The 27516-nt window shown below is 37.1% G+C and overlaps 2 protein-coding genes across 2 annotated transcripts in view; one reads left to right on the top strand and one right to left on the bottom strand.

Annotated features, from left to right (window-relative positions):
- The window catches only part of LOC132257444 (uncharacterized), a 60493-nt gene that overhangs the window by 31835 nt on the left and 1142 nt on the right, over window positions 1–27516 (bottom strand). Inside the window, exons 2-3 of the mRNA XM_059754336.1 lie at window positions 16314–16503; window positions 12978–13099 (exon numbers count right to left, since the gene is read on the bottom strand). Of these exons, the coding sequence (XP_059610319.1) occupies window positions 12978–13099; window positions 16314–16503 (312 nt within the window). The remainder of the gene's footprint in view (window positions 1–12977; window positions 13100–16313; window positions 16504–27516) is intronic.
- Window positions 1267–2951, top strand: LOC132257447 (uncharacterized). The gene is made up of 4 exons (XM_059754344.1): window positions 1267–1593; window positions 1682–1771; window positions 1858–1973; window positions 2040–2951. The coding sequence occupies exons 1-4, from the start codon at window positions 1404–1406 to the stop codon at window positions 2211–2213; spliced, it is 570 nt and encodes a 189-aa protein (XP_059610327.1). The 5' UTR covers window positions 1267–1403; the 3' UTR covers window positions 2214–2951.

Raw genomic sequence — 27516 nt, 5'->3', positions numbered from 1 at the left:
CCAGAATCATGTACATACACAATCTATTTTAGCCCTCCTTTTGCCCAACACTGTTGCCCATGTTGGGTAATTTTCCAAGAGGCTTCTGGAATATTTTGCCAATGCTATGTGATTAGTATACCTGAAATAGCTTTACTCTCAGCTCAACTTGCAAACATGATTAACGAGGCCGAAATTAGTCTATTCCCCCACACTCCAGCACGGGTCACTCTTTTTATTCCATCAGCCACGCTCACACATCAGAGCCACTCCCAAAACTCACAAGAGCAAGTAAGCATTCGGTCAAATATTTTTAGGCATATCTTTTCACCCCGGCAAAGCCATAATTGCCAAAATACATAGAAGGAACCTCGAGTAACTGTACTTTGATGTGAAAGCACTGTAAGAAAGCGCAAATATTGAAATTTTGCTAAAAAAAATATGCTATATACATTCCCCTGAAAAATTCTTTGTAACACTTTTGCTGCAAACTTTGCACTCATCTCAACACATACTCACAAAAGAGTTTGCACGTGATACAGATTAAAGGAAATTTTAAGAAACTATGACAAATATGATCTTTTTATCATGCCGTCAAACTTATAATCAACAAGAAACACAAAACTCGTTTGCAAAAGTGACGTCAATCCAGAGTATCGAACTTGGGAATGGCAAGGTTCAACTGTGATTTTATGGTTGAGCTTTAAATTCGAATTTAAATCCTACAAACAACGCATATCAATGTTATATGTATGTAATATAGACACAATTTCCCTTTTGCTGCTTCATTAAATGTATTTTATGACAATAATCCTAGATAATTATGAATTGCCTATTGGTTAATATATACTTGTTCATTCACATTGTTTTGATCACCTCGTGAACAAATGAAGGATTACATGCTCTATCAGTGTATTAAAATTACAATTTGTTGCAATTTGCATTTCGCACGCTAGAATATTCAAACTATGACGTGAACTACTGGTTTGTGCGGTGTTTTTCCCGGTAGAGAATGATGAACATTTGCGTTTACAGAAGTATCTTTTACACACAAAAATGCTGAAACTAATACAGAGCAAAATATTGATCTCTCGTCTGTCTCACAGGTATTTCCAAATGCTGATCAGTCGCATCACTTGAACAGGTTTTTTGCAAATACTTATTCAAGGTGCTAGTATATAAAAATCACAGCCATAATTCATACGACAGAAGAAGCCAGACTTATAAAGATTACACAGGAGAAAACGGGTTTTAAGCAAAGGCCAAGTTCCCCCTACAACTTGCACAGCATCCGCGAAAATAGCGACATTCAGTCAAGTATTGGCTCTCAGTGAATACACAGTTTCCTTCCTGGAGTCTCTCTAGTGGAGCATCGCAATAATATATATATATAAATTGATATAGTGTTAAATAATTGCAGTGAAATGGAAACAAAGTGTTTGTTATACTTTATTCTGTCCATCATTTGCATGGTGGCGAGTGAAAACAATCCGGATTTGGACACATTCAGTGTAGAAAAGTTTGCCAACACTTCATCAGTGATACAAAGTTTGGACAAAACACAAATTGGATACAATTATGCTTTTGGCCAATCGCATGCTTCAGGATATAAAAGTACGAATTATCGTCCAATCGTGCATTTCAATTTAGTGAGTAAATGAGGAAAATTGAGAGATAATAATTGAATCTATCCCCAATAAAGGCAAAAACGTTGAACATCACCTCTTCACACCCATTATCGAGCATGCGACCAATGGTAGCAATTATGTGATATTTGGAAATCGAGTTGAAGGTGAGACCACTCAATTAAGCGCGTGTTACGGAAACACTTGTCTTTAATTCTCGCCATATACAACACTATATATTGATGACTTTTAGGGGACGTTTTGGTCGCCAGAACATCACAGTACTCGTACACGGAAGAAAAGGTGGAGAAACTCCGCTTGGAATTCAGCGGTCAAGCTCACATGACTTACGTTGTCTTCGAGTCTGATGTAAAGCACACAGCATCAGTGGTAAAAAATGACAAAATATAACCACATTCTCGTCCGTCTTTTCAGGATCCAAACTTCACAATGAGCACCACATTCAAGGAAAATTATATTCTGGCTAATTTCATTTTCACGAGACCACTAAAACCCGCCACAGTTTCGCTCACAGCATATGGTTTCTACCCGGACTCGCTGCCAAAAACTTGCTTCTTATTCTACTATAATTGTGTCATTAAAAGTTAAATAAATTCCCGTGTCACAGGATATTACGGCAACGCGAATATTGTGACGGACAGAGAAAGTTTGGACCAGTCTGAAACCCTTCATACACTGAACATTGGCACAAATTTTCAGATATATGAAATTAATCACAAACAGTCCTGCATGAACACCACGTTATAGCATAGAAGCCATAGGAATCATAGTCATGATTGCGCCATTTTCCTATAATGCATCCTTGGAGAGATATTGATACTCATCTCGAGGAAATTGGAAGGCGGATCTTCACTAAATAGAATCCCAATTCAAATAAGTTACAACATGCCATCCAAGGGCTTTTTTCTCCCTCTCGAGATGCCCCCGAAAAAAATCGATCACGACTCCTCCGGCGACGAAGTGGCGGTAATGGGTGGGTGGTTAGTTTTCTCTGGGATATTTATTGACTTTATACAAATAAATTCAGAAACTTGCCACGGGGAATTCATGAGCGTAAAAAGCACACTGAGATGGAGAAAAACCTCCACACAATTCACATTTTAATATGAGCCAAAAAAGTTGAGAATTTTCCTCTTGAGACTAGGCATGTTCATAACATTTCAGCTAAGAGACACAACAAAAGTAATATCCAATGTCTGTAATATTTTGGCAAAGAGCAAATATATTACATAGAAGTATACATTCCAATGGCTTCGTAATGTGTAATAAAGGAAAATTACTGAAGATTCTTTTTGTGTACGAATTCGCAGAATTTAAAGAATAAAAGCAACTTTAGCATATTTATCTTACTGATTTACTTCTTTACTCGACAAACTTAAATCCATCGTTGACTTCAGAGTGACGTGCTCACACAAGAGCAACTCCCTCTAGAGACATTCCACTTTGCCACTAATTTCGAAACTGAATACTTCATTAGAGCAATTTGAAAGAAAATTAAAACATAAATCTCAGCAAATTCCACTCTCTGAAATTCGTCGCAGAAATGAATTAGACTAATTGAAAGTCTTCTTATATCTCTCAGCCATTCTATAAAATTCCTCAATGCTTCTCATCTCTTAACTAAGACGTTTCAATTGAAATAGTTCTGGTCTTGCAGAAATTCATTTGCGCGAAGAAAAGTTGCCCTCTCTCGTCATTGGAATGTCCCCTCCCTATCATTTAAAGTAAAGTAGCTGGATTAGTTGAGATAATGTGGTCATAATTAAAACGTTAGGTTATCCTCTAATTTTATTAATTGAAATCTTCACTACATTCTGGGAATGAGATAAAAGAATTCCCTCCATGTGGATGGGGTATAAAGTGGTATGAAGTTAGAATATTTTCTTCAGCGCTTCACATCGTTATACCCAAGCATTTGGACGTAAACACGAAAGGCACAGACATGGAAATGTTCAGAACGTGCTTACATACAATAACACCGGGAAAGAAAGTTCACTTTCAGAGATGTGTAGAATACCTCACTCACTTCTTTCTTAGGCAATTGTATATACAGCTCGACATAAGATTTCCCATGCCAGAATGTATAGGAAATGCAGACGTGTGTGTGGCGAAAATGTCGGCCCTTTCGGCGTTCAGCAATGTGTTTTATGATACAGATTTTGCATAATTTATGTACATTTTCACGTTGATGCCAACTACTTGAAATTCAATGTGAATTTGTCAAGGATTCCATAGACTCATCTCCGGCTCCTCATTTCCCACTGTCCTTGCATTATCCATATCTATCAGCAACTTACAGTCAACTACTCCTCGCCAGATCACATTCCCAGAATACTAACATTGTTCACTGTGCCTTCGCTTTTGATGTCAAAATTAGGCGCGACAATTTCACGTTTCTCCCATCTCCACATCATATATTCACTGTTCAAACCAAATATTATAAGCTTATGTAGATTATTTACAATAGTTCCCTTGATTGCGCTTTCTAAAGAGGGCTGTCCCAAATTAGTATTCCGGGTGAGAACAATATCAACAAAATACCCTAAAATATCTAAAGGAGTGCAAACAAAATTTCTCCTTTGACCGATTTTTTCAGGATTATATTTTTGAACCTACATAAAATTATCATGAAGAATAAATACTATCAATTCTGTATTAATCGACACAGTGCTCATACATTTGTACATTATAGAGCAAATTGTGATATGTTTAGGGCCGGTCTGCCAGCGATGTAGAACACTTGTGTGTATACCATAAATCATTTGTCATTAATTAAAGCACCTTTACTTGAGTCAATAAATTTCCACAGATGTTCTGAATTGCTTGCAAGAAAGAAATTATTGGCAAAATACCCATTAGTTGACTATTAATATATGTATACAATAGGTAAGTACTTGTAATTATGTCGTTTTTACAGTTTTCAATATGAGAAGGAAGTCGATTAAGAAACTCATAGTCTGCTATTCTCAATAGATTTACTATATTTAAACAATAAATTCTGAATACTTGATGCCTAAGCAATGGTTTGCCTTAAACAGGATTATTTACAAGTAATAATTTAAATTAAATTCCTTCCCTGATTCCAAGAATACCGTAAATTATTGCGAAATACAAATATGTTAGTCTTTAGATAACGCGAATACCACCTTTGATCGTTTCTTTCTTACTCAGCATCAAATAAATTTGCATATTTTAATTAAAATACCACTTCAATAATCCCTAATACACAGAATCACGAAATAAATTCTCAGAAATTTTAATTTAACTCTTTCAAGCGTACATATAACAATCTTTCTGGAAATACATTGATTTTCTGGTGCGCAGTAACAGTATGACGTCGAAGCGAAGCTAGCTAGAGTCCTTATATGATACGCTTGAGTTGTATAAGTCAGCCAAGTGTGCTCTGCTGACTGGAGAGATACGGAGGAGAGCACACTGAAAGATAAATGTGTTTGCGAGGATGACTTCTTTAACCACTGTAGCAACTTTGTAATGAGATAAATAACATACTTTTGCTCAAAAATTGTTTAGTAACATGCACAACTAACTTTCGTGTCACTAACTTTACTTTACGTCGTCCACTTTTGCAAAGTGGGATAAAAATGAATCAGATAGGCGTTTGCAATATTATAAGGGATTCGCTGTTTTAAACCTGCTAGAAAGACTATAGAAACTTGAAGAGAGACTTTAAAAGTAGATAAATTTTGATCGTGCTGACAAACATCACACGATTTCCAGGAAAATTTCTATGAAAATGCTCAAAGGGTTGTGTACTTTTCCAATTAATTCCACCTTCACCTATTTCAACCTCCTGTCGACACTTTAAAGTGGTACAGGAACGTGTAGAAAAATTTATATCTAATGGAACACTATAAATAAGCCAGGTCAATTGCTTGCAAATATTTTCTAACAATATAGAGCAAAGAGGAGAAGGAAAAAAATGTTTATTTTACCCCCCGTAGTTCTTCTCTGCACACGCCATGGTGATCGAACGAATGAAAATAAATTGCAGATTTTATGGGAGAAAGCAGGACAAATGGGAGGGTGTAACAACAGGAGTGGAAACTTTTAAACACTATTCACCCGATATTCCACCGGAAACGCACCTGTTTGGTGTGCCTGTTGGAAATTTAAACTACAAATTCACTGCGAGTGACAAAAAGGCCACACATATTGAAAAAAAAAACAGGAAAAATCTAAATGCTCTCACCCGAATTACAGAAGCAAACGAATGTGGAAGGGAGTTGTGGAGAAAAACTCAAAGCATGAAATATGAAAACGGTAAATGGAAAATTATTTCTTCGTATACAAGTTGATACCCCAACAAATTACAATTTATTTTCATAAGGTACCACGAGCAGTAGAGTGTATGTGTTCCATAAAATATGATTTACTTAGTTCCAACATTTTGTTTTAGACTCCTCTTATGCTCATTGTGCTGCGAATGTATCCAGCTGGATATTTGCAAAATTTCACCAGAACGGACTTGGGTAATAGGACTTGCAAGAACTCCTGAAATGCAAAAGCTGGGACAGAGAAATAATATACTCTTTAATGCTGCATCTCTTAAACAAGGCTAGAAGCTTAAGTACAGCGTAGAAAATTCTTTTCATCAAAAATATCTTCGGCATATTCAGCGGGTTGATTTATTGATCCTAAAATATTCCTGATTAAATTAAATTCCATACTTTCAGATGTTTCATATTAAATTGTATTGATTTCAACGCTGTAACCAAAATTATACATATTGGAAAAGCATCAAATTGAGGTATACTTATATACGTTTATTTGTTTGTGGGACGTTCGAAACACAATCTTCAAAACTCTTTACCTTATATCAAATTCCACCCACATTACATACTCAATTCACCCAGAAACTCAATTCAAGTGAACATCCAACAATTCCAATTCTGCTCTGTTCCTGATTTTGGAAATTTCATATTTATTTTTCCCAAAAGACTTCACCATACAATTTCATCCCTCATGCATGCTATTTATATTTATAAGAGTATTATTTAAAATCATATCGTGTGAATCTGATACAAATTACATTCTCGCTATAATTTACCAACGTCAAATTTGTAAATTTACCGACTTGGGAATTTTATTCCATAAATCAATTCATATTTACTCTAAGCTCACAGATGAGGAAAAGCCAAATTAATTGATATTGCTTCCAAAAGTATGCATTCATTTATCCTGATATCATTACATTTAATCATATCATTGAGTATAGAGGTCTCTAGAGATATTAACCCTCTTATATCTCTTTTTAAACAGGAAAAAATGATATAAAAGTCGAGTTTCACTTTGTCATATTAATATGTTGATTTATGTTTCCAATAGCTTTGTCAACCAACAGATCAATTCAGGATAAATATGTAACATAAAATGTACGTGTTACACATGAATTTAAATATTCTATCTGCAAAATTGGATCAAAACGAGATTATAGTCAATAAGCGAATTATAAATAAGATGATATACATACTTTTGGTGGAGAAAAAAAAAACAATTTCACACGCACTTGAAACATATCTCTCTTTTTTGCATGACAAACGGAATTTTTTTCCGTGAAATCCAATTGAAATTTCTCAGATGTCACATGAAATTCCAGTCTTCTCAAGTCGATCACCATCAATAACAATGTTCCACTCAATATATAATAATGTCTCTTCCCCAAACACACATATTACGCCATGTAGATTTATTTACCAAAGAACCTTCTCAATTCCGCACTCAGTACCTCTATGTAATGACGTGTATACACTTGAAGCATTGATCATTGAACTCATAGCAATACAATAGCCGAGTCACGTCAAGTTGTATATAAAGGAGATGTACAGCGCCGTTTTGTGTATACTAAATAATATACGCTCGAATAAAGAATTTATATGCACTGTAGGCACATCTCGAGTCAACAATGATAAAAGAGATCTACAGATTGATGGATTTCTTCTTTATCATACCAACGAAAAGTCTACTCAGGTATTGAAAAAAATTTTGGTTCACACGCGGAAAGAGATGTAATATAAACTTGTAAATATTTTTTATACAATTCTATTCACATTGTAGTTCAACGTCAACCCCAATTTCAATACCATTGCAATCGCATAACATTTACCGAAAGTACAAAACACACGGTTTTATGGTAATAGGAAACATTGAATGTGAACTACACTAACCCTCGATAAAATCTAATATTTACTCAATCCACCCCCGAAGATATTATTCACATAACTCAGAGGAAAGTTTTCCTAAAGCAATTACATTCGATTAGCTATAAATATTTGGCTACCACGAGTACAAAAACCCACAGCATTCGTCCAAAAATAATGGCGAAAACTCACGAAGAATTACGTGGGAGGAAAAGAGTCACTTCTCATTCGATTCCAATGTAAATACCCAACATGTTATACGGAAAACTTCTTTCTCTGTCTCTCTCTCTGTTCTTTTTTTTTGTTCTCTCTTGTATGGTTTCACAAAATGGCCCATAATAGTTAAATAGTTCCCATCATGCATCGCCTTGAGGTGATCGTTGTCCATTTGTTAGATGTTCTAGGTAGAGAGCTCTGTTTTCAATCTCCAGTCTGTGCTTGGGTAAAAAGACCAACGAGTGTTGCAAAACTGTTCTTTCTTTCGAGAAACTGCAACAGAATGCCACCTTCACACAAAACAATTATACTTTTCCCACGATTTTCAATGGTAATTTCAAAAGATATGTATGTTTGTTGGAGAAATGCCATGAGAAAGATAATTCGCAAAGCTATCTGTTCACCTTTTCTACTAACAAAATTCTATCGACATTTTCAATTTTGTATTCATAAAATATTTAATAGAATAAAACTTTACTTTTAAACTGTCCAAAATACAACTTCAAAGTCGGTATCGTTAAATTCTAAAGCAAATAGTCAAACACTATCCGTAAAATAAACATACTCTTATAACTGCCCGACTTTGCTCTGTTGAATTAAATAAACTTTTGGAACTTCTTGGCAAAGACATAACTTTATATTTACCACATGGGTCCTCTTCACGATATTTGTTTTTAAACTTATATTCTGCGGAAATTGCAAAATCTCTAATGTGATTTATATGAAATTTCAATTACAGACTTCTTGCAAAAACTATCTCTTATCAAAATTGCATTCATAAATAGTCCATGAATTGAAGGGTGGTCAGCAAAACAGTCACATAAAGTTCCACGAACAACTTCACTGAAAACATACGGAATAATCAATGGAATTTAATTCGCATTACACAGAAGCTATAGAAGCAGAGATAAAGGGGTGAACCAGACAAAGAAAAGTCCCTTACACACACACAATCGTTGCTTAGGGAACAACTGCTGTTCCCCACAAAACTTGACACCACGAAAAAGTTTTTAATTATGAAATGGAAAGAGAATTCGGTATTTCTTGCAGAAAGACGAGAACTCCGCTTAAAATAAAAGTTTGCCATTCCACATAAAGTATTGTATACAAGAAGGAAATTGGACTAAATTGAGAAATTTATCTGGAAAAAATATTGCAAGCAATAAATATAATTATGGAGGATAAGGGCGATACTGTCGATGCCAAAACTTTAATATTTCAATCTAAATGAGAAGATGTCTTCAACCACGCTTCGTGAGCTTTTCTTTTTTATTATTTGACCCTCGTCATGTTTCTCTCCTTCCCCACCCACTGGGTGTTCGCCCCAATTTTGTCATCGCAGGAAATTTTCCAATTTTCTCAAAATACATTTTCATTTCATCAGTGTGAGTGCGGTAACGTTTTGCATTTCAACACGGAATTCTTCACCCGAAAACTGTCAGTATATATGAAACTAGAGAAGGCTTTGCCGAAAAATTTGGAGTGCTTCAATCTATCCATGAAATAATTGGATATAGTATTTCATCGATTGACTGGCAAAGGCTTCTGTTTCCAAATCACAATGGCGAAATTTAATTCTCGAACATCGCATCCTCAACTTTGAGCTGCGCATCGTAAATTGGTAGAGCTTTCAATTATGCAGTATGGCCAGGGTTCAGGCTGAATTTCGTGTGCGGATCAAATACATGTCATGCATCCTCCATTATTTCACCTACTTTTCATAATTGTGTTATATAATTCATTGCCATATGTGAGTGTTCTCGTGCTCTTGTATTCTACCCTTTTGTGCTTTGGCATTACCAACAAACAATGTAATATTTCGGAGACGTTCTCACGCACAAAACTGCGTAGAAGCATTCGCACACCCGTCTTTCGTCTTTGCCGTTAATAATTTAGTGAGACGACACAAGTCGAATTTGTGCGAATTCCTCATTTTTTACCCACTGGATGCGAGGAGAAAGGAAAATGTATTACGCACAGTGTGATCCGCATATGATGCAGAGGCAACTACACTGCTTTTCATCTTCCAAATGGAAAAGCGATATAACTTGGGCTGTACCATTCCAAAAATTATCATTCTACAAGCGCACCACTTCTTGACCATACTTTATCCATACATACACATCGTCATATGTACAACCCGAAGGTATAACGTAATTGTAAAGGTATGGCTCTGTTAACGAACACTATAGAGAGAAGAATAGAGAGGAAAAACTTTGAGTCACCAAACATAATTTTCACCTTTTTACCCACCCAATACTTTAACCACACACTTCACAATAAACCACCCTCCTCGATTCCCCTTGAATCCCAACACTTCCCAAAGTGGATTTATTCTTAGGGAATTTCATAAAGTTTGGATTAGGCATAATTCGAAGGAAAGGGGCGTTGTCCTTTGCTCAGGATCTTTCTCTTGCCGAGCCTTCTTCCTTCAGACACTCAAATATATATATATATGTACATACCTTTTGCGATTTCTTATCTCTACCACTTGTGCCCAAGTGTGAGACTACAGCAGTCGTCGCACGGTCGTTATCGATTCCTCGCTTCGTATCAACTTCAGATTATAACTTTTCTCCATATCAGGAGTATTGCCCGAGAAATTGGTGGAATGGAAAAATGGTCAAATATAGCTTTTATGACTTCTTTCTGACCCCCTATCACCACCATCCCTTTCCTGATTCAGATTCACAGTGGCCATTGGGAAAAGTGGGCCATTTCAGAGCACATGTTCAGGGCTTAAGATCCAATAAATACCGAAACTTAAAGCTGACATTGACCTTCCTCTTGAAACGCCCTTTTTCCCCTCCAACAACTCCAAAACGCGTTTCATACACATTTGGCTCTTTGAAAATCTGGCTATTTCACTGTCAATTGCTAGGGTTGGTCTATCGGAAAGCATCGTCATAATGTTTTGTGAGTGAAATATATAGGTCAATGAATAAATCAGGAAAATAAAACACATTTTCTCCGCAGTTTCTCGTCCTACATAGTCAAACTGTCGCCATGACCAGAAAGATAATTTCTGTGCCAAAAATGTCAATGTCACTTCCCTTGGCAAAATACTGTGAATTTATGCCAATTCAGCGAAACAGATTATTCTCCATAATGTGAAAAATATCACATTAAAGGACTATGTGAGAATCGTGACCCAATTCAGCGATTGTCCTTGATACACACATGCACATATGTAGTATACCGCGTATTTTTTTTTTTAATTGTATCGCGTCTGGGTAAGCAAACTCTTTTTCCCCCCACATCAAATGTATATGTACAGACCGCAACGCATGCTCCACCCTACAGGTAGCACACGACTATAATGTTATAGAGGGGAATAGCAATAGCTGATAAAAGCAATTTATCTTTGACTCTTCCGCACTACATATGTAAAGTACCACAATATCCATTTACCGTATCCGTATAATGAATAAATGAATGTTTGCGGTGGGCAAATATATGGCGGAATAAGCCAGTAATGTTCATTGGCTAATTGAAAACCATATGATATCATATGATAACGTTAAATTTTACACCAATATCCTGCACACGCGGGGGTTCACGTATGCTTAGAGTTGGGGTTGCAAAACAGCGTGTTATGCTCATAGTACTAACTCAATAGATACAACGATCTTCATAAATCATCCCTGCTTATATGAAATCTCTTCCGCTCAAGGTACATAGCCACTCTGCATAATGAAGTCAACAAACACCTGTCGACACATCATATTTAACACTCCACCGTACATACTCCAAAAAGGCGGAAGGACATCCCAAAAAAGTTAATTAAGGATCTCCCCATCCGCTGGATTATCACTGATCCTACGGCACATTGTCGTAAATTATCTGTATGGGGAAATTCACCCTCTGGATATTGTTAAAGCCTGCGTAATTCCATTAACTCATCAAAATATTTCCCTTCATCATTTTCGAGCGATTTAAAATGTTTTCTCCTCACATATATGAATGAAAAATGAACTAGGAAGAAGACAGCCCTTCTATAGTCACCATTTTCTCATATCTCATCCCAACAGTAACAAAAAGACAATATTTTCAGAATTCAAATGCACCTGAGCCACAGTTCAATTCATATTAGAAAACTTTCATGTCGAGTCGACAACCCCTGAACTGCCAAGCATTTCACAAAATGCAATGTGACACAATAAATTGACGCCCAGAGGCATTCTTCTATAGAATTCATATTAAATGAAAAATTACTACCCTCCAGCATTCCATTCATATAATGTGAACATTCGCTAAATATTTCATTTGAATACAAGGAGCATTTACGACCTCTAGTTTTACGACTCAACTGTACTGGACTAATGCTGCTGTAAGGATAAAATTTTATAACGTCTAGCCCTGATGGAACTAAGTTTGCAACATGTACACAAAGAACCTTAACAACGAGTAATGGATTTGAATTAATTATTAAAAGCAGTAGAAGTTACCTCAGGATAATAATATTATTTGATGAGAAGCTGCATTTTATAAAATGTAATATTGCAAGCACTGCTTCAATTTAATTATTGAGATAATTATTTGCTATTGTCCGTGCTTTTGAATAATTCTATCATTTTAATTTCATATACATTTTGAACTATTTCCCAATATTCATTTAGCAAATGAAATGAGTTTGTAAAAACCTCATCAAATTATTTATGAAAGAGTTTCAATTATGACTAATTAAATAATATTCAGCAGACAGGACACGAAAAAATTTCGTCAAATTGAAAGCTGGTTTATAAACTATTCAAAGTATTTAGATAATTCACTACGAATATCCATTGGCACTATATTCTTGACTAAAATGATTTCCAGAAATTGAGTATATCCTTGCAATATCCTCAAGAGTTGCGATGAAAAGCTCTTTTCTACACACTCAACTTCTAAATTTTCGTTTTATACGAATTTTCGACAATGTTCTTCGCTCTCTCTCTCACGTAGTTTTGAATTTTTTCATATGAGTAAGTTCACTTACCTTCCAGAGTGCCACTATAAATGCGAGACACGTCAAAGTCTAATGGTCCTAGAGTGTTCTCAATTTCGACATTTGGACTAAACACCGACTGTGGATCTTCGTGGAGCAGCAATCGGAATTCTCTGGAAATAGGGAGAGAGAGAAAACACACACAATTGAAAAAAAATTACTTTGACTATACATTTTCACACGATATTCAAACGTGTTAAATTTTTAAACATGGAAAACTCTTTCACCGCGTTATTATTTTACAAGCACTCACTTTATAGCCAATTACCCATTCGAGTTACATAGAAACATGAGTAAAAACTCATCTGTATTGAAGGACGCATCTCGTAAATCCCATATTTATTGCACAATCACAATTGAAAATGAAAACCATTATCTTGATTTTCTCGAAATTAAATTTCACTCCCAAAAAATAAATCACCATACCGTCTACATCGAACGCCATGGCAAATGTGAAAAGCATTGTATGTTAAAATGATTTCCACATGCGAAACTTCCAAAATTCATTTCAATCCCAAATAAGGTTGGCGCTCGTGATCTTGTCAACTTTCCTTCATCGATGGACACGCGCGTCGTTTCCTCAATGAACACATATATGTATACAATAAACAAACCTCAAATAAGACATTTCAAGAGACTTGCCAAGCGAACGAGATGTGAGAAAATCAAAAAAAAAGTTTGTTGGCACAAATTTATTTTATTCATCTCCTCCAAACTAAGAAAAATATGATAATAGTCGTGATTAATTATTCCTCGATCATTTATCCTCGGTCTTCCCAATTACATGAGAAATCACGAGTCATTTCCATTGAAAGCATTTCCGGATCTACGCGATGTAACAAAGGAGAAGCCCAAAACTACGCGCTCATAATTTTGTGTAACTAAATAGTACACAATAAATTGAAAGCGAGCAGGAAGTCGCTTTCATGGTGAGCGCTGAGCATTAATAAATGAATGTGCTAAAGGAGAAAGGACACGGATGACATTATTCCGACAACACGGCAACAGTGAACGAGTACAATCTGTTACTTAAGTCGCACAAAGATAATGTACACGTGCATACATACAACACTTCGCTGCAATTCCCAACCCCATTCATCTAATTTCACGGAAAACTTATGAAAAATAACATTTGCAACTCTCCCCACCCACAAAGATGTTCATGATCTTGAGAAAAAGTGTGTGCAATTTGCTTATTTATTTACACTCATGCACAAATTTCACCTTTTGTACAATATTTAAACAACCTCTGTTAAAATTCCAACATAAATTTACCACCGTGCCTCATGTGCACTATTTTACATTGGGCAAACTTGTTAAAGTAAGACTACCCAAGTGATTACGTTTTAGTGGTGCATGCAAATATAGATAAATTCATCTAGAGCTCCTACAAAACTCCCTGTAAATTCCCTGAATATACTCCTCATGACAGAGCTCAAAGCAAACACACAGCGTAAAATTCACCGTGTATAAATGAAAAATCGCAAATATGCTTGTGGTAAACATTGAAACATATTTTCTGGCATTTTTCCCACAGAAGCCGGTTGCACACGCTGTCTCTTTGTCACTTCCGAGTTGCATAATTTTTTAAATTTATTCAGTTCCACGAATTGTTTAAGAATTCCCAAAATTATACTGACCACCAGACAGATATTGTCCTTCTGCAAGTTTAATCATTCTTCGCCGCGCGAACAGAGTGAATAAAATAAATGTTTCTGCTTGAGAAATTGACGGTAATTAGGAAAAGCAATCTTCAGCCACATTAATGAAAACTAACAGACATCGCTGAGGAACACACCCATCGAAATTAATATTCATAGGGTTTAGGGTGATAAAGCAAATGAAAAATAGCTGACAGTGAGACTTTTTCACCGCACCATCGAAGAAGACAAGGCGTATAAATGGGAAAATAATATTTGGGAGACAATGGGAGGTGTGATGAAGGCGGGAGTGCACAGAAATAGCAGAGAAATTATACTCATCATTTCTCAACCAACACCCGCACACTCTGTCGATGCTGATGAACTTTATATAATTATCAAGTAGCCAGACAACAAAGCTTGCGATGGCGAATAACAAATTGCTAATTGTTATTCATGACATTATAATGTCGACTGCCAGAGTGAAGCCCGGACTTTGTAGCTCGTTTGAGATGTGATACCTCACCCGGTCGAATCGACACCCCGTCACAACAGCCCCAACTCCCCTCCGTCTGAATTACCCTGGAGCTTGCGTCACACATGACACGCGAACACCACCCCAGAGAATGACCACTGATTATCCCTCACTGACCTCACTTTCTCACACACACTCTCAGTGGTTATGAGGTGTGATTTTAGAATGCCGAGCGCAAACGTGCACGGAAAATATTTAGTGGAAAATTGAGAAAATGCAAACTCTGTCCCGCTGGACTGTGGAGGGCAAATTGGAAAAGTTTCCATTACATTCTCAAAACGAGAAAAAAGCATAGAGTGTGAAAAGTTTCACTAAATTCCTCGCATTTCAATTGTGGCGCCCTTCAAAAATTCATATCATTTTTTGAATTACATTGCCACACCAGCGGAAGCCTTTTGTAAGGGTTGCTCGAGGGCATTCACAGTATGATTTTTAGCTGTGTACCAATTTTCCCCAGCTAATTTTCACACTCACCTAACAATCTTAAAGTTACTCATGTGGAAGAATCCAAATATATATAGCGAAAACGTGAGAGGCTAGTCATTAAAACGGGTAGTTTCGCATCTGCCAGGGTAGCGCGAAGACCGCCAGAAAGTACTTGACAGTGCAAAAATGTGTCACGCCGGAGTCCTCCAACTCTTCAACTCCCACACTCTGTAGCGTACACGTAATATATTCTACATCGCGTCGTTTAGACTTTGCATTTTATCGCGAGACGAGATAAAAGTTGCCATCTCGTGTGTCGTTCAGTTTGTCGCATGGTGAGTCCTCTGTGAAAGCCTGAAAGCTTCTCCTAATGTGAAACTTGTGTTCTCCTTCATATGATATAACACCTCCTATTCTTGTCACACTTTTCTTTTGTCACCAACATCCTGCTCTCTCTCACTCTCTCTCTCTCTCTTCATATTCATTTCCATTCATCAGCGATTCTGATACTTAATGGTCAAATGATTTATTGCCAGAAAACGCAATTTTCTGCCAAATATCGACTCGTGCGGAACAATATTACAAGAAATCTCCTTCTACGAGACCATAAAGTAATCTAACCCATACTTGAGGCAGTCTCCACCGACTCAACAACAATATTAGAATTCAATGACATTCGCGCGACGAGATGGGGGAAAAGTCTCCCATTCCGTGCACTCCACCTACCTATCATGAGCCGAGAAACGCAATCTGATGGCATGAGCAGGACCATAGTCGGGCTTTGACGGATCGTAGCCCACATGTCGACGTCTGCGACGATGGAACTCGTGGTGACGATGAGCGACTTCGAGTTCGGATCTGTCGTATTTGGCGGCCTCCCAGTGGCGGATGTACGGATTTATACTCACGGCCGAACCTGCAGCGAACAATACAAAGTAGAAAATATAGTAGATGCTAAATAGAATTAATTACTTATATTGAGGTACTCTTGCGCGCTATTATGCGGGTGTGAAAAGAACTTCTTCAAGCGCATCATAAAAATCCAAATGATAGAATAATAGAGTAATTGATATTCTAATTTTGGGAAATTGCTAACTCAATTGCAAGTTCGCTCTCAATTTTGCAAACATAATAATATTCATGTTCGAAAACATTTGTACAATATTTTAATTAATTTGCAAAACTTCTCTTTCAAATTTTTACATAAAGCATAATTTCTCCCTCAGTTGTTCATTTTCAGGAATTTGAAATGTACACATTTGCATATTCGCCAGGAGAAGTTCCATGAAATTTCGGATATTGGTATATTTCACTAAATAAATGCGAAGCATGGCGCAAATGGTGCTGCCATAAAGACAGTGAGATATCGAGAAGCCAATCCAGTCTGAGTGAATAAGTCTCTAGGGCAATATTACCATTCAACATCACAGAATGGTGAAAGATAATTTTCTGATCCAGACCAAAACACATTTCAACTCAATATAAAACTGTCAACTATTCCAATATCATCTGACATGTCGCAATGTCTCAAACATTTCTCCATGCAAGGATATGGAAAGGACTATTGATTCATCACGATGTCACGCTGTTCGAAATATTGCCAATTTCATCCACTATTTCAAGCTCAGAACATGTATTCGATGATTAGCAATCATTTATACCTCCCTCAGTCAAATATTATCTAAATATTTCCAGATAATTTTCTGAAAGAATATGACTGACTTTCTAAACGAGAGTAAAATAGTGTGTAATGAACGAAAGAATACTGATGAAACTTCAAGTGTTCAATTCAATTGGATATTGAAGATGGAGAAAATTGAATTTTTCCAATTGACTATAAACGCTACATTAGATGATTATTTGTTTTCCGCCCTGAAAATGAGGAAATCCTGATAAAATACGCAAAATGAGCCTAATTTCATAAATCTCATCTGCCTTCAGCATTATAAATTGTATCTTATTACCCGCTAAAAGAAATCTCAAGTGATTCTTTCTCCCTCACTCTCTCAGCGTTAAGGAAAAGTGATTCTCCAGTTATTGTTTCCATAATATAATATCCACTTACATAATACATATATATGTATTTTCGGGTATAACACTGACTGTGTTTTCCTTCCCGGCTTTTCAACAGGAGAGCGATGAAAAATTGAAAAAGCTCTCGAATGCATAAATCTCCTCCACTTTTTCCACGGCATTGGCACAGTGCTATAGTTCAAATTGAAATTTAATATTCAAATGACAACACCCCACCCTCACACTTCGCTATCTCCCTTTCGCACCACGCGAAAAGCCAACTCTGGTCCGGATCAAATATACATTCCATCGCAAATAATACAGTTTGAAATTCAGACTATTGGTTATTGGTTTTATAAAATGCTACATTTCTCACACCGCCTCATACTTACTCTCCTATGTAATGTGCAGACCGACTTTTTCATTCAATAGGAAGCCCTAGAAAAAGTCGAGAATGGAGGAAAAAACGCCAAGAGAAATGGTGTTGTTGAAAGAGAACTTTTGGAAACCAGAGTGAAAGAGAAGGCAGTCAATATTCACATTGCTGACAAAGTGCTTTGAGAGCTTTTCACTGTAGAGGATTTATCGAATACAAAGAATTATGTAAATCGATGCTGAAAAACTTCGTCTCAATTAGTTTTTCTCTTTCTCTTTCCCGTTCTCGCAATTGCGCTCAGTCACAATAAAAATCTCAAGGAAAAATATTTACATTCATTAATGACCAGAGCAGAGAAAGCGGAAGTCCAAATGCCTCACAAAGCTGCTCTCTGTGGCTTTAGTGAATGATGACAAAAGGACAAGAGAAGCCAAAAGATACACACACACACACACACAGGGTATAGATTATCACCCACAAGAAAGTTCACGGATCACCACATGGTCATTGAGCAAACTAATTAGCCAGAGGAATGTGGTAGATTTTCCCTCACTAGCTCTCTTCTTGTTATCTCACTTTTGCATTTCCCTCAACTTTCCTCCGTCTGCGCGCACACACACACACACTTGTCGAATGCACAGCGTCAGAAATTTTAAATCCAAATGGATTTTGAGGAATACATTTACATTTTAGACGAATGGATAAAAAAAGATGCACAAATGAGCTTAAGCTAAAAAGCGTAAACAGAACACACATAAAGGGAATACTCATTGCATGAAAACTCCCAGGGAGCGTGGAAGCCTTGAGAGTGTATCTAATGCATTTTTATAAGATTCGGTTAGTAGCGCATCAAAATTCATTCTAAATGCACTCTCCCGGTAAGTGAATAATACCCCTTTTCTGCGCTCGCACACCATGTCTCTTCGGGTCACCCCAGCCACCCATCATACACTTTTGCATTCGTTAGCATGTAGTCAAAGGTTGACGGCACCAACAGGTTTTCGCATTACCCAGAGTGATGTGCGATTTCTCTGCTCCTCTGCCCAGGTAACCGACTCTCTACACCCTCACCTCATATTTGCCCAACACTCTCTCACTGCGGTCGCCGCTAATGCCATATCAAGCCAAGTAGCCGTGAATACCAAATTGCACTCCATTCTCCCCATCAGCCATCGCGTCGTAGCTCCCACCTCCAAGACAATTCACATTGCCTCCCATCCAAGCATTAATCCAGCGATTGTATCACACGCAACATTGATGCAACCAACACTCTTCCATATTCACCCAGCATTACATGTAATTTTGTTTTTACATACACTCACACTTCTTGTGGGGAGCACGAGAGAGGAGAAAACATTGTGCTACTAGTTGCATAATTCAATATCACTTCTAGTTTTTGTTTTTTGGCCAATTCACATGCCATTTCTGTTCTGCCATTTGGCATGGATTTGAATAATCAGGTGTAATAGCAATCTCTCCTAAGAGTCTTTGGCCATTCAAATGGTAAAAAAAACACAATTGAACCCAATAAAATATAATTGAATTAATTGCACCTAAATTTCTCCATTTTTTAATTGGTTTTATTAATACAGCCATTCAAATTTCACTTCAAATTAACCGTACACCTTTCTCAAAGTCTTCTCTGACACAATTTACCAACCCACCTCTTCTAAACATACCGTGAAAAGAGTCTAATAATCCTTGTGCATTCTCCAATCCACCACGAACTGAAAATGTCCAGGGCAAAGGTCAAAGTTTGCTCCACGTATGCATTGAATTCAAATTGCATTTCTGTAACACCATTTGTTCGCTAGAGTGCATAGAATCCAGCGGCAACTCATCTGCCATCGGTGACCCTCAGCTATAGTGTGACATGGTATTGCAAAAACAGGCAATCATTTGACCAGCATTGCGTTCACGGCCCACGAATCGGACACTCTTGACACACTGAACTACAATATTCTGTATCAAATCGAAGAGGAACGTGGACCGCGAGGCGGAGCGGAAAAAAGGCGATGAAGTGAATGTAAATTTGAGCACCAAACGAGAGTGCATGACAAATTTTGGATGGCAAATATCTCAGCTAATTTAACTTGATACCCATTACAAGAATTTAATTACACACATAACCTATTTCAATATGATGTGCAAATTTGCTCATGGCGCCACACAATGTGTGACTGCTCTGCAAATGCAGATGAAGATCTCTTAGCGGCCAATTAAGAGTACAAAAGTGAATGCATGTTGCGACGGGAGATGTACATATTAAACTAACTTTTTAAGGAGTTACATAATTCCCGTACCACCTCCGCCAGTGAATTTGTACTTCAACCAAAATTAATTACATCAAGTGAAGACTGGCTCATTTTGGCGGTGTTCCGTATCAGATAATAGATTAAATTTTAATTATAAACTCAAAAAGAGCCCATTTAGAGCGGAGAGGCAAAACTCTCCTCAAAGAACTTTCTTCGTGGCCAAATTTTCACTTTGTGAATTATTAATGTTCGCATAAATGTAACATAATCAGTCTAACAGTTCTCTTATAATTTAATTTATTACAAACCACAATAAACAGAGAAGCGTTACTTGCAATTTTATCGGTATCTTTATAGACTTCCATTCTCTACTTCATTTCTCCATCCATACGTTTTCTATTTCTTTATCACCACACTTCTATTGTTATATCGCTCATTCTTTCAACCTTTGTTGCACCGATTTTCAGTTCATCAGTTAATTGAGTGACTCTGCAATAGTCATATCCTGCTATATGAGGTAGTCACATCATTGCGATAATTGCAACCCCAATTCATTTGTCTCTGTTTTTCAAGACTCTTTCTCGACTAAAGCGAATGAACTTTTTCTCACAAAAGGATGACTCAAAAACACACTTTAAAACTTATCATCATTTCCGTGTCTCTCAGGGAAGATAGTAATTCTTCATGAAATCAAAAAGAACATTATGTACCTTGTTCAAAATATGAGAAAGCGCAGAAACCAAAACCCATTGAATTACCAGAACATCTCTATAATATTTGCGCAATTTTGACTTTCTTGTCACGACTCTCGGAAACTCTTCATCAATATAAAAGAAGACAATAATCTTTGCCAAGAGAATTGTACCTCAAAATTAGAAATAATTTCATATATTTCTCCGCGATGTTCAACTTATTAAAAGAAGCATGCGAAAAATATTTCGCCTTCACAGAAAATCTCACGAAAGAGTAACCCATTTCCTCAATATTTGCAAGAGATCTTGAAAAAAAAGAAATTCCACCTTCCGAAAGGCCAATTACACATCATCAAACTCTCAAATCCATACCAATGTGGGATGGACTTTCGTCTCTCAAGTTGTTTTCTTGAAGTATCACCACATGCTCAATTTCATTATATCACGTAATTGGCGGAACGATAATTTCATAAATAATGATGAAAACTTATAAGAATCACAAGGCCATAAACAATGGCATTTATAACGGAGATTCTCTCTCCTTTTCAGCATTGCCATAGAACATTTCATTAATTTCTGAATTTCACATTGAATGCAGAGTGAAAAATATGCTCACTATTGGACCGCAAATTTGCTGCGAAATGGAAATAACACAAGATGCGAGACAACAAAGAACGGCGTGAAAATGTGATGGACTGCGAGCAATGATCCGAAATTAGTGTTTGGTGGCTGCGAAAAAAAGTGGCTCAACAGTAAATTATACGTGTTGTCTCTACATTGAGAAAATATGCACTGAGTCACACATGATTAACACCTTTTACCGGCATTGATATGATCGTTAGCCACAAAGAAAGTGACACCTTTTCATATGCCATCAAATTCCCACAAATATCATCCACTGACACTATTGTTGCCTCAGCCAATGCCATCAGAGTCTGGGGCTATTGGGGCGACGGAAAAAATTGATGTTGAACTATTTCCTTGACAAATTCCCACGTCCAATCCCTCGAGGATATAATATTTGCGATACTTCGACCTTTTATTCGTCTCACACCTGAATTTCCTCAACTGACTTTATTGATTTCCCCCACCACGCTGCACCTCCCGCCTTTGCTATTTTGCAAAATGTATCACTGTAAAATGTTCACACGTCATTTCGGTGTTTTATATAGACATCCCCTCTCTCTCTCTCTCCCCCTCTTTCACTCTGAATATAAAAAGAAAACATCTCCACTGTTTGTGAAGATAAAAAGAACGACTGAAATTGATCCAGAAAAGGAGACAAAAAAATTAAGTGTCCTCCAAGTGTCATTGACCATAGAGTTTCTTTACAGTTCTTTGTTCGTATCCAATTTCTTAAGAATTCCACCTTATTGCTTTTATAGAATATTTACTCAATTGATTCTAAAAATGATGGAGAACCTATTCACAGATTCTCTCTCTTCACTGTGCGAATTTCTTCACTCAGCTCTATTGGGTTACTTTGCAACTCTTTCTTAACTCAAAAACGATTCAATCTCTTGGGAGCGATTCAGAATGGACATTAAATCGATTACTTGAACAATATTTTAATTTTATGGGACGGAAATTCAGATACTGTCGTCATTCAGAGGATAAACAGTCCAGTTTTGAACACTCAAACTCACTTTATTTTCACATCTTGAGCAACTCTTTGAAAATTTCTATCGATCATGAACTCTATGGCAAACACTCTCGCCCCTATTCAATGTTAAAAGTCCAGTCACCGAAAATTCATCGTAATCAAATGAATTGCACTAGAAGAAAAACATGGAAAGTTAGAAATTTCTCTTGTGATGCCAGTTAATTTCATCATTTGGCAAATTTATGAAAATGTCATGATCATTCTTCTCACAGAAAAACATCATGCCACTCTTCACAGCGAGATGAGTTAACTGGTTTCTTCACCTTTTCATCTCCTCTCCACATTTAATTCACTGGGTAACGTGAATCCACAAAATCTCAAGAGTGCTCAGTCCATATACAGAAAACCCACTCGAAGTTATATATTTTAATATTTAAGCTTAGCCTTTTTTTCTTCATCTACCCTCGCCCGGTTTTATTTACGCGTCACCCAACCATTCAGTATTTCAATCAAGCAATTTAAATTCTGACTTTAATTTCATTTTCTTCCCTCGGATGACGAAGAAGTTCACCATGTGATGTATATTTAAATTCCACGGACTGATGTATGAACGGGTATGGAAAGGGCACACAAGACACATTTCATATTAAACACACCATACATAGCGAATGTGTGTACCCTCCAATTCATATCCTGCGAAGATGAAATTGCCAAGAATAGCATACAGGAAAAGGTGGTGCCGCTTGTGTGTGTGTGTACCTACTGAAATAATAAAATTCTTTTGTACGAAAGGAGTTTATAATGGAATATACTTTGCGATCGACTATATGTAAAAACACCACCTCCATATGACACCGTCAACTCAGGAGTAAAAGCACAACACGGAGCGTGAAAAAAAGAGAAAAACAAAAATGAAATTGCGCGAAAAATTCCAAATGTATTATTCATCGAAGCAGAGCCAATGTACGGCGACATACATATTGGCAATGGGAATGGTTCAAGGAATAAAGTGTTGTTTGTTATTTCTCTCTCTATTTCACGTATTTTATTAGAATCATATACCTTCAATATTGTATATAAACCAAAAGGTATAAATAGAATATAAAATCATGAATATGCATATAGAGCTTTTTGTTCAACTTCTCGCCCTGACACTTTCCCTAATGTGTCTACAGAAAAAGTCATTCAAAAACCATAAAATATTTGGCCATTAACATTTTCCTGGAAAATTCATAATCTCCGCTATATCCTGAATCATATTGTGCATAAATTCTACAGCTAACAATACACCATCAATGACCTTCGTGAGTTCAAGCAACAAGAATTCCCTAAAAAAAATCATAATAACAGCTAGAGAAACATAATTCAACATTAAAAACATTTTAAATGATCCTTATACAATTGATCTTTTTTTTCTCCATTTGGCGGAAAAATAACGTAATTCATTTATTCATTGAATCTAAAGCCTTTATCACTGTTGACATAGCACAACAAAGCTTCACGGCGTAATGAGTCATGTGTGAATAAAATTTCCTGATTTTTTCCGCCTCTCTTTGCAGACACACAATAGCACTCAGCAAATATTCGTGAGAGATCTCAGAAGAAAAATCAATGTAAAAGATTTAACTAAGGTCAATGATATATTTACACTCAGTCGCGCATAATGAAGGTCCTCGGCTTTTAAAGACAAATCATCCATGGCGAAATTCATTGAACGACCGCAGAAATGTTGCGTGAAAAAAATATAGGTGGAGCGGAAGAAATTACTGAGGAGGTGGACAACATCTCTAAAAGTAAATTTAACCGTTATAACTTCAGACGCTGCCTTCATGAATTATTTTATTAATTTCTGTGCACAATTGTTCTCTCGCACGTCCCACACTTGCGAACTGGGTTTACGTCTCATGGCGAAATTGGTACAGTCAGCGTGATAAAGTATTGTGCAAAATCACCTTTTGTACTTGAAAATTATTGACATTATTATTTAAAAGAGAGTTCACCCAAGTATTATCCATTGTGGAAAGTCTTGTAATTTTCCACAAAAAGGCATGACTTTTTCCACAAGATGAATTGATGGTAAGCATAATTCTTGAACGCGTACAGAAACTTTGCAATATTGATGGCTATTTGGGAAAAGTTCAAAAAGTCTCCACAAAGAACAGGTGTGTTGTGGTTTTTTTACCAAACCATTTACATTGAAGAATTCTCTCCTTAGAGCCTCAAATGTAGATAATAAAGAAGAATGTTTGAGATATAAATCACAGGAGAAGATAAAATATTGTACGCGTTCTTTTTCTCAAGAAATTAATCTTCAGGAAGTGTTTTTGTGCTTTTCATTATTACTTAAATGATTTTCTCTTTCTGTGCTCTTCGCCGCTGAGGCATAATTTTTGGTGCGGAGAAAATATTGCATATACAGTATATTTGATCTAAACACGACAGGTAGAACAAATTGTTTACATAAAAGCACGCAGAAGAACGCTCCGCGCGCTTCCCTTGGAATGTAAGAAAGTTATATTCATAATATGGCAAAATATTAAAATAATGCGATGTTCGGGAGCGTATTGTGAAACGCGTAGGGAAACTTTTGCTTATAAATCCCTAACGCTTCGCTCATGGATATGGGCAGACAGAGATTGAAAGTCCTGCAAAGAGACCACGTGCATGTGAGATTTTGAATTATTTCACACAAGGATAAAGACGAAAAACATGAGCGGAACAATACAAATATCCGGTGCCCAGGGTACAACTTGGCTTAGTGTCTACCCCATCCTTCCGCCCTCGGTTTCCTCTAAATACCCTCCACATCCCAGAAGTAAATTCGACGGGCGCTCCGGCAAACGCCCCGCCCGTCACTCCGCCGCGCAATGAAAATCATCGTGACGTTGAGAGATGAGTGGGTGGACGACGGCATACCATACGGAGTGGTCTGGTGGATGATGATTTCACGAAAAAGTGCCGCTACATCTATATAATGTGCACACGCCTCTCCAGCCTCACACACAACCCCCATCCCCGCGCGGTTCCATGGAATTCGATCAATAAATCAACAAAATCACGCACACATGCAAATTTCATCCTTCCATCATCATCTGCCACGCCACTCTCTCACTCCCATCGTGTCCTCCATCTCGCACATGAGATACTCTGGGCGATGGAGGGAAAGTTGTTTGCCAGAATATATATTTCCCACTCTTAGACGCCGGAAATTACTTTCTGAGCTCTGGCACCCTTAACAATCTTCACACTGCGCGCGGAGTGTTTGTGTGTAAAAGCCCTCCCAACATTTACTTCATTAGCCGAGAAGTCGATGGCAGATTGTTTGTACTTCACTGCTGAGGTTCGTATTTGACGGAGACCTCGCAGTCGCGACTATTAATCCCAAATATCTTCGCATCCCTCACATGCTGCCTCTCCGCGCACAATGGCATAATAAGATGGATTTCGTGCCAACAAATTGGCTGAACAGTACTTGAGGGCTGAAATGTAGCAATAACACCTTCTTTAAAGATTACACAAAATACACTTGGAGCTCTTCTGCGATTAAAGGGAAAGCAGCGAAAGAGGCAGAATTTAAGACGGAATTTCAAGTTACAGAAGCAAGTTCAGAATCTATATTATTCGTTTTTAATAATGCACAACTTTTCTTCTTTAAAGCAGAAGCTTTCAACTTCAGAGACTCGAAGCACTTTGAGGATGTATTGTGAAATTGATAAAAAACACAACTTTTGTGTGTAGCTATCTTTGTGCATTTATTGAAACTACGCAGAAATGACTAAAAGCTCAATAGATTGCCACTTACATTCCTGACAATGACACCTCTTGATCCTCAAAACCATTCCCATTGAATATTTCATACAACTTCCAATAAGGGAAACAAAGAGGTCACGACAAAGGACATGACGAGAAGAGCAATTTATTCAATATAATTAAATTTGTAGAGTAATCGTTCGATGTAACATGAAACCAACTCCTCTCAGACAAGAAGTGCTCTCAACTACGCCTCTCTATATTGATTATCACTGATTATCTTTGGGAATTGAGACACAAGCGTCTCTCCAATGGGAGATAGAGCACACCAGGGAGATAACTTGCTCAGAAAGAGATCAAGTGCTCTGACATCTGACCCATTGAGAAATTATTCCTGCATGTATTGAGTGCAAAGATGAGTAATCGGGATTTTCTTCACTCTCCAGTCAGAAATTCTGTCGTCTCTTCCCACAATATAAGCCACTATTGTATGGCTGCATATATACATACGAAATGAGATATGTATACTGGCTGAAAGCTCTCACACTCTGGCGGATGGAAAGAGTTCAAAAGATTACACGAGGATTTCCCAAGAGCTTTCATCGTTGGAGATTTAAATTAGAGCTGATTATAAATAAAATCCCATTTTATCATTCTCTCTCACATTTCTTACGCCACTCGAGAGACAGATTGGGAAAATGAATGAAAGAGTAATGAGAGGATATGGAATTGTGATGAAGAAGAGTCTCACCATCTCACTTGAATATTCAATAGAGATTTTCCCTGTCCCTCAAGAAATTGGTCAATTTGTTTGACATCGAGCGAGATTGGTCTGGCAATTACCCTTTCCACCTTCAACTTTGGCACTCCGCACAATGTTCCTTTGAGAAAACTTTCTGGCACATCTCAATCCATTCAAATGAAGGCTATAATCTTGCGCGAATACTTTTTCCTGGATTTACATCACGATCTTCTCTCTCTCTCGCTTGGTGAAAAAAGTCTCTTACACACTGAACATTTAAATGATCATGAAGGATCTTTGTGTCGATTTATCGAGTAGATGTTAATTTCATTAGATTTGACTATTTATGGACTTCAATTCAAGGTTCCCAAAATGTCTCTGTTTCAGGAACTCTACTAAAGACTGTGGACTAGTACAACTTTGCTATACTTTGAATTTTGCACACGTCAACATCGTATTTTTCTCCACAATTGTTCAAAATCATCCGGTGAGTGACCT

This window comes from Phlebotomus argentipes, unplaced genomic scaffold, assembly GCF_947086385.1.
Source record: "Phlebotomus argentipes unplaced genomic scaffold, Phlebotomus argentipes genome assembly scaffold_4, whole genome shotgun sequence".
NCBI classification, from domain to species: domain Eukaryota; kingdom Metazoa; phylum Arthropoda; class Insecta; order Diptera; family Psychodidae; genus Phlebotomus; species Phlebotomus argentipes.
Note: the sequence above shows the minus strand (reverse complement) of the source record. Positions and strands in the feature narration are given on the sequence as shown.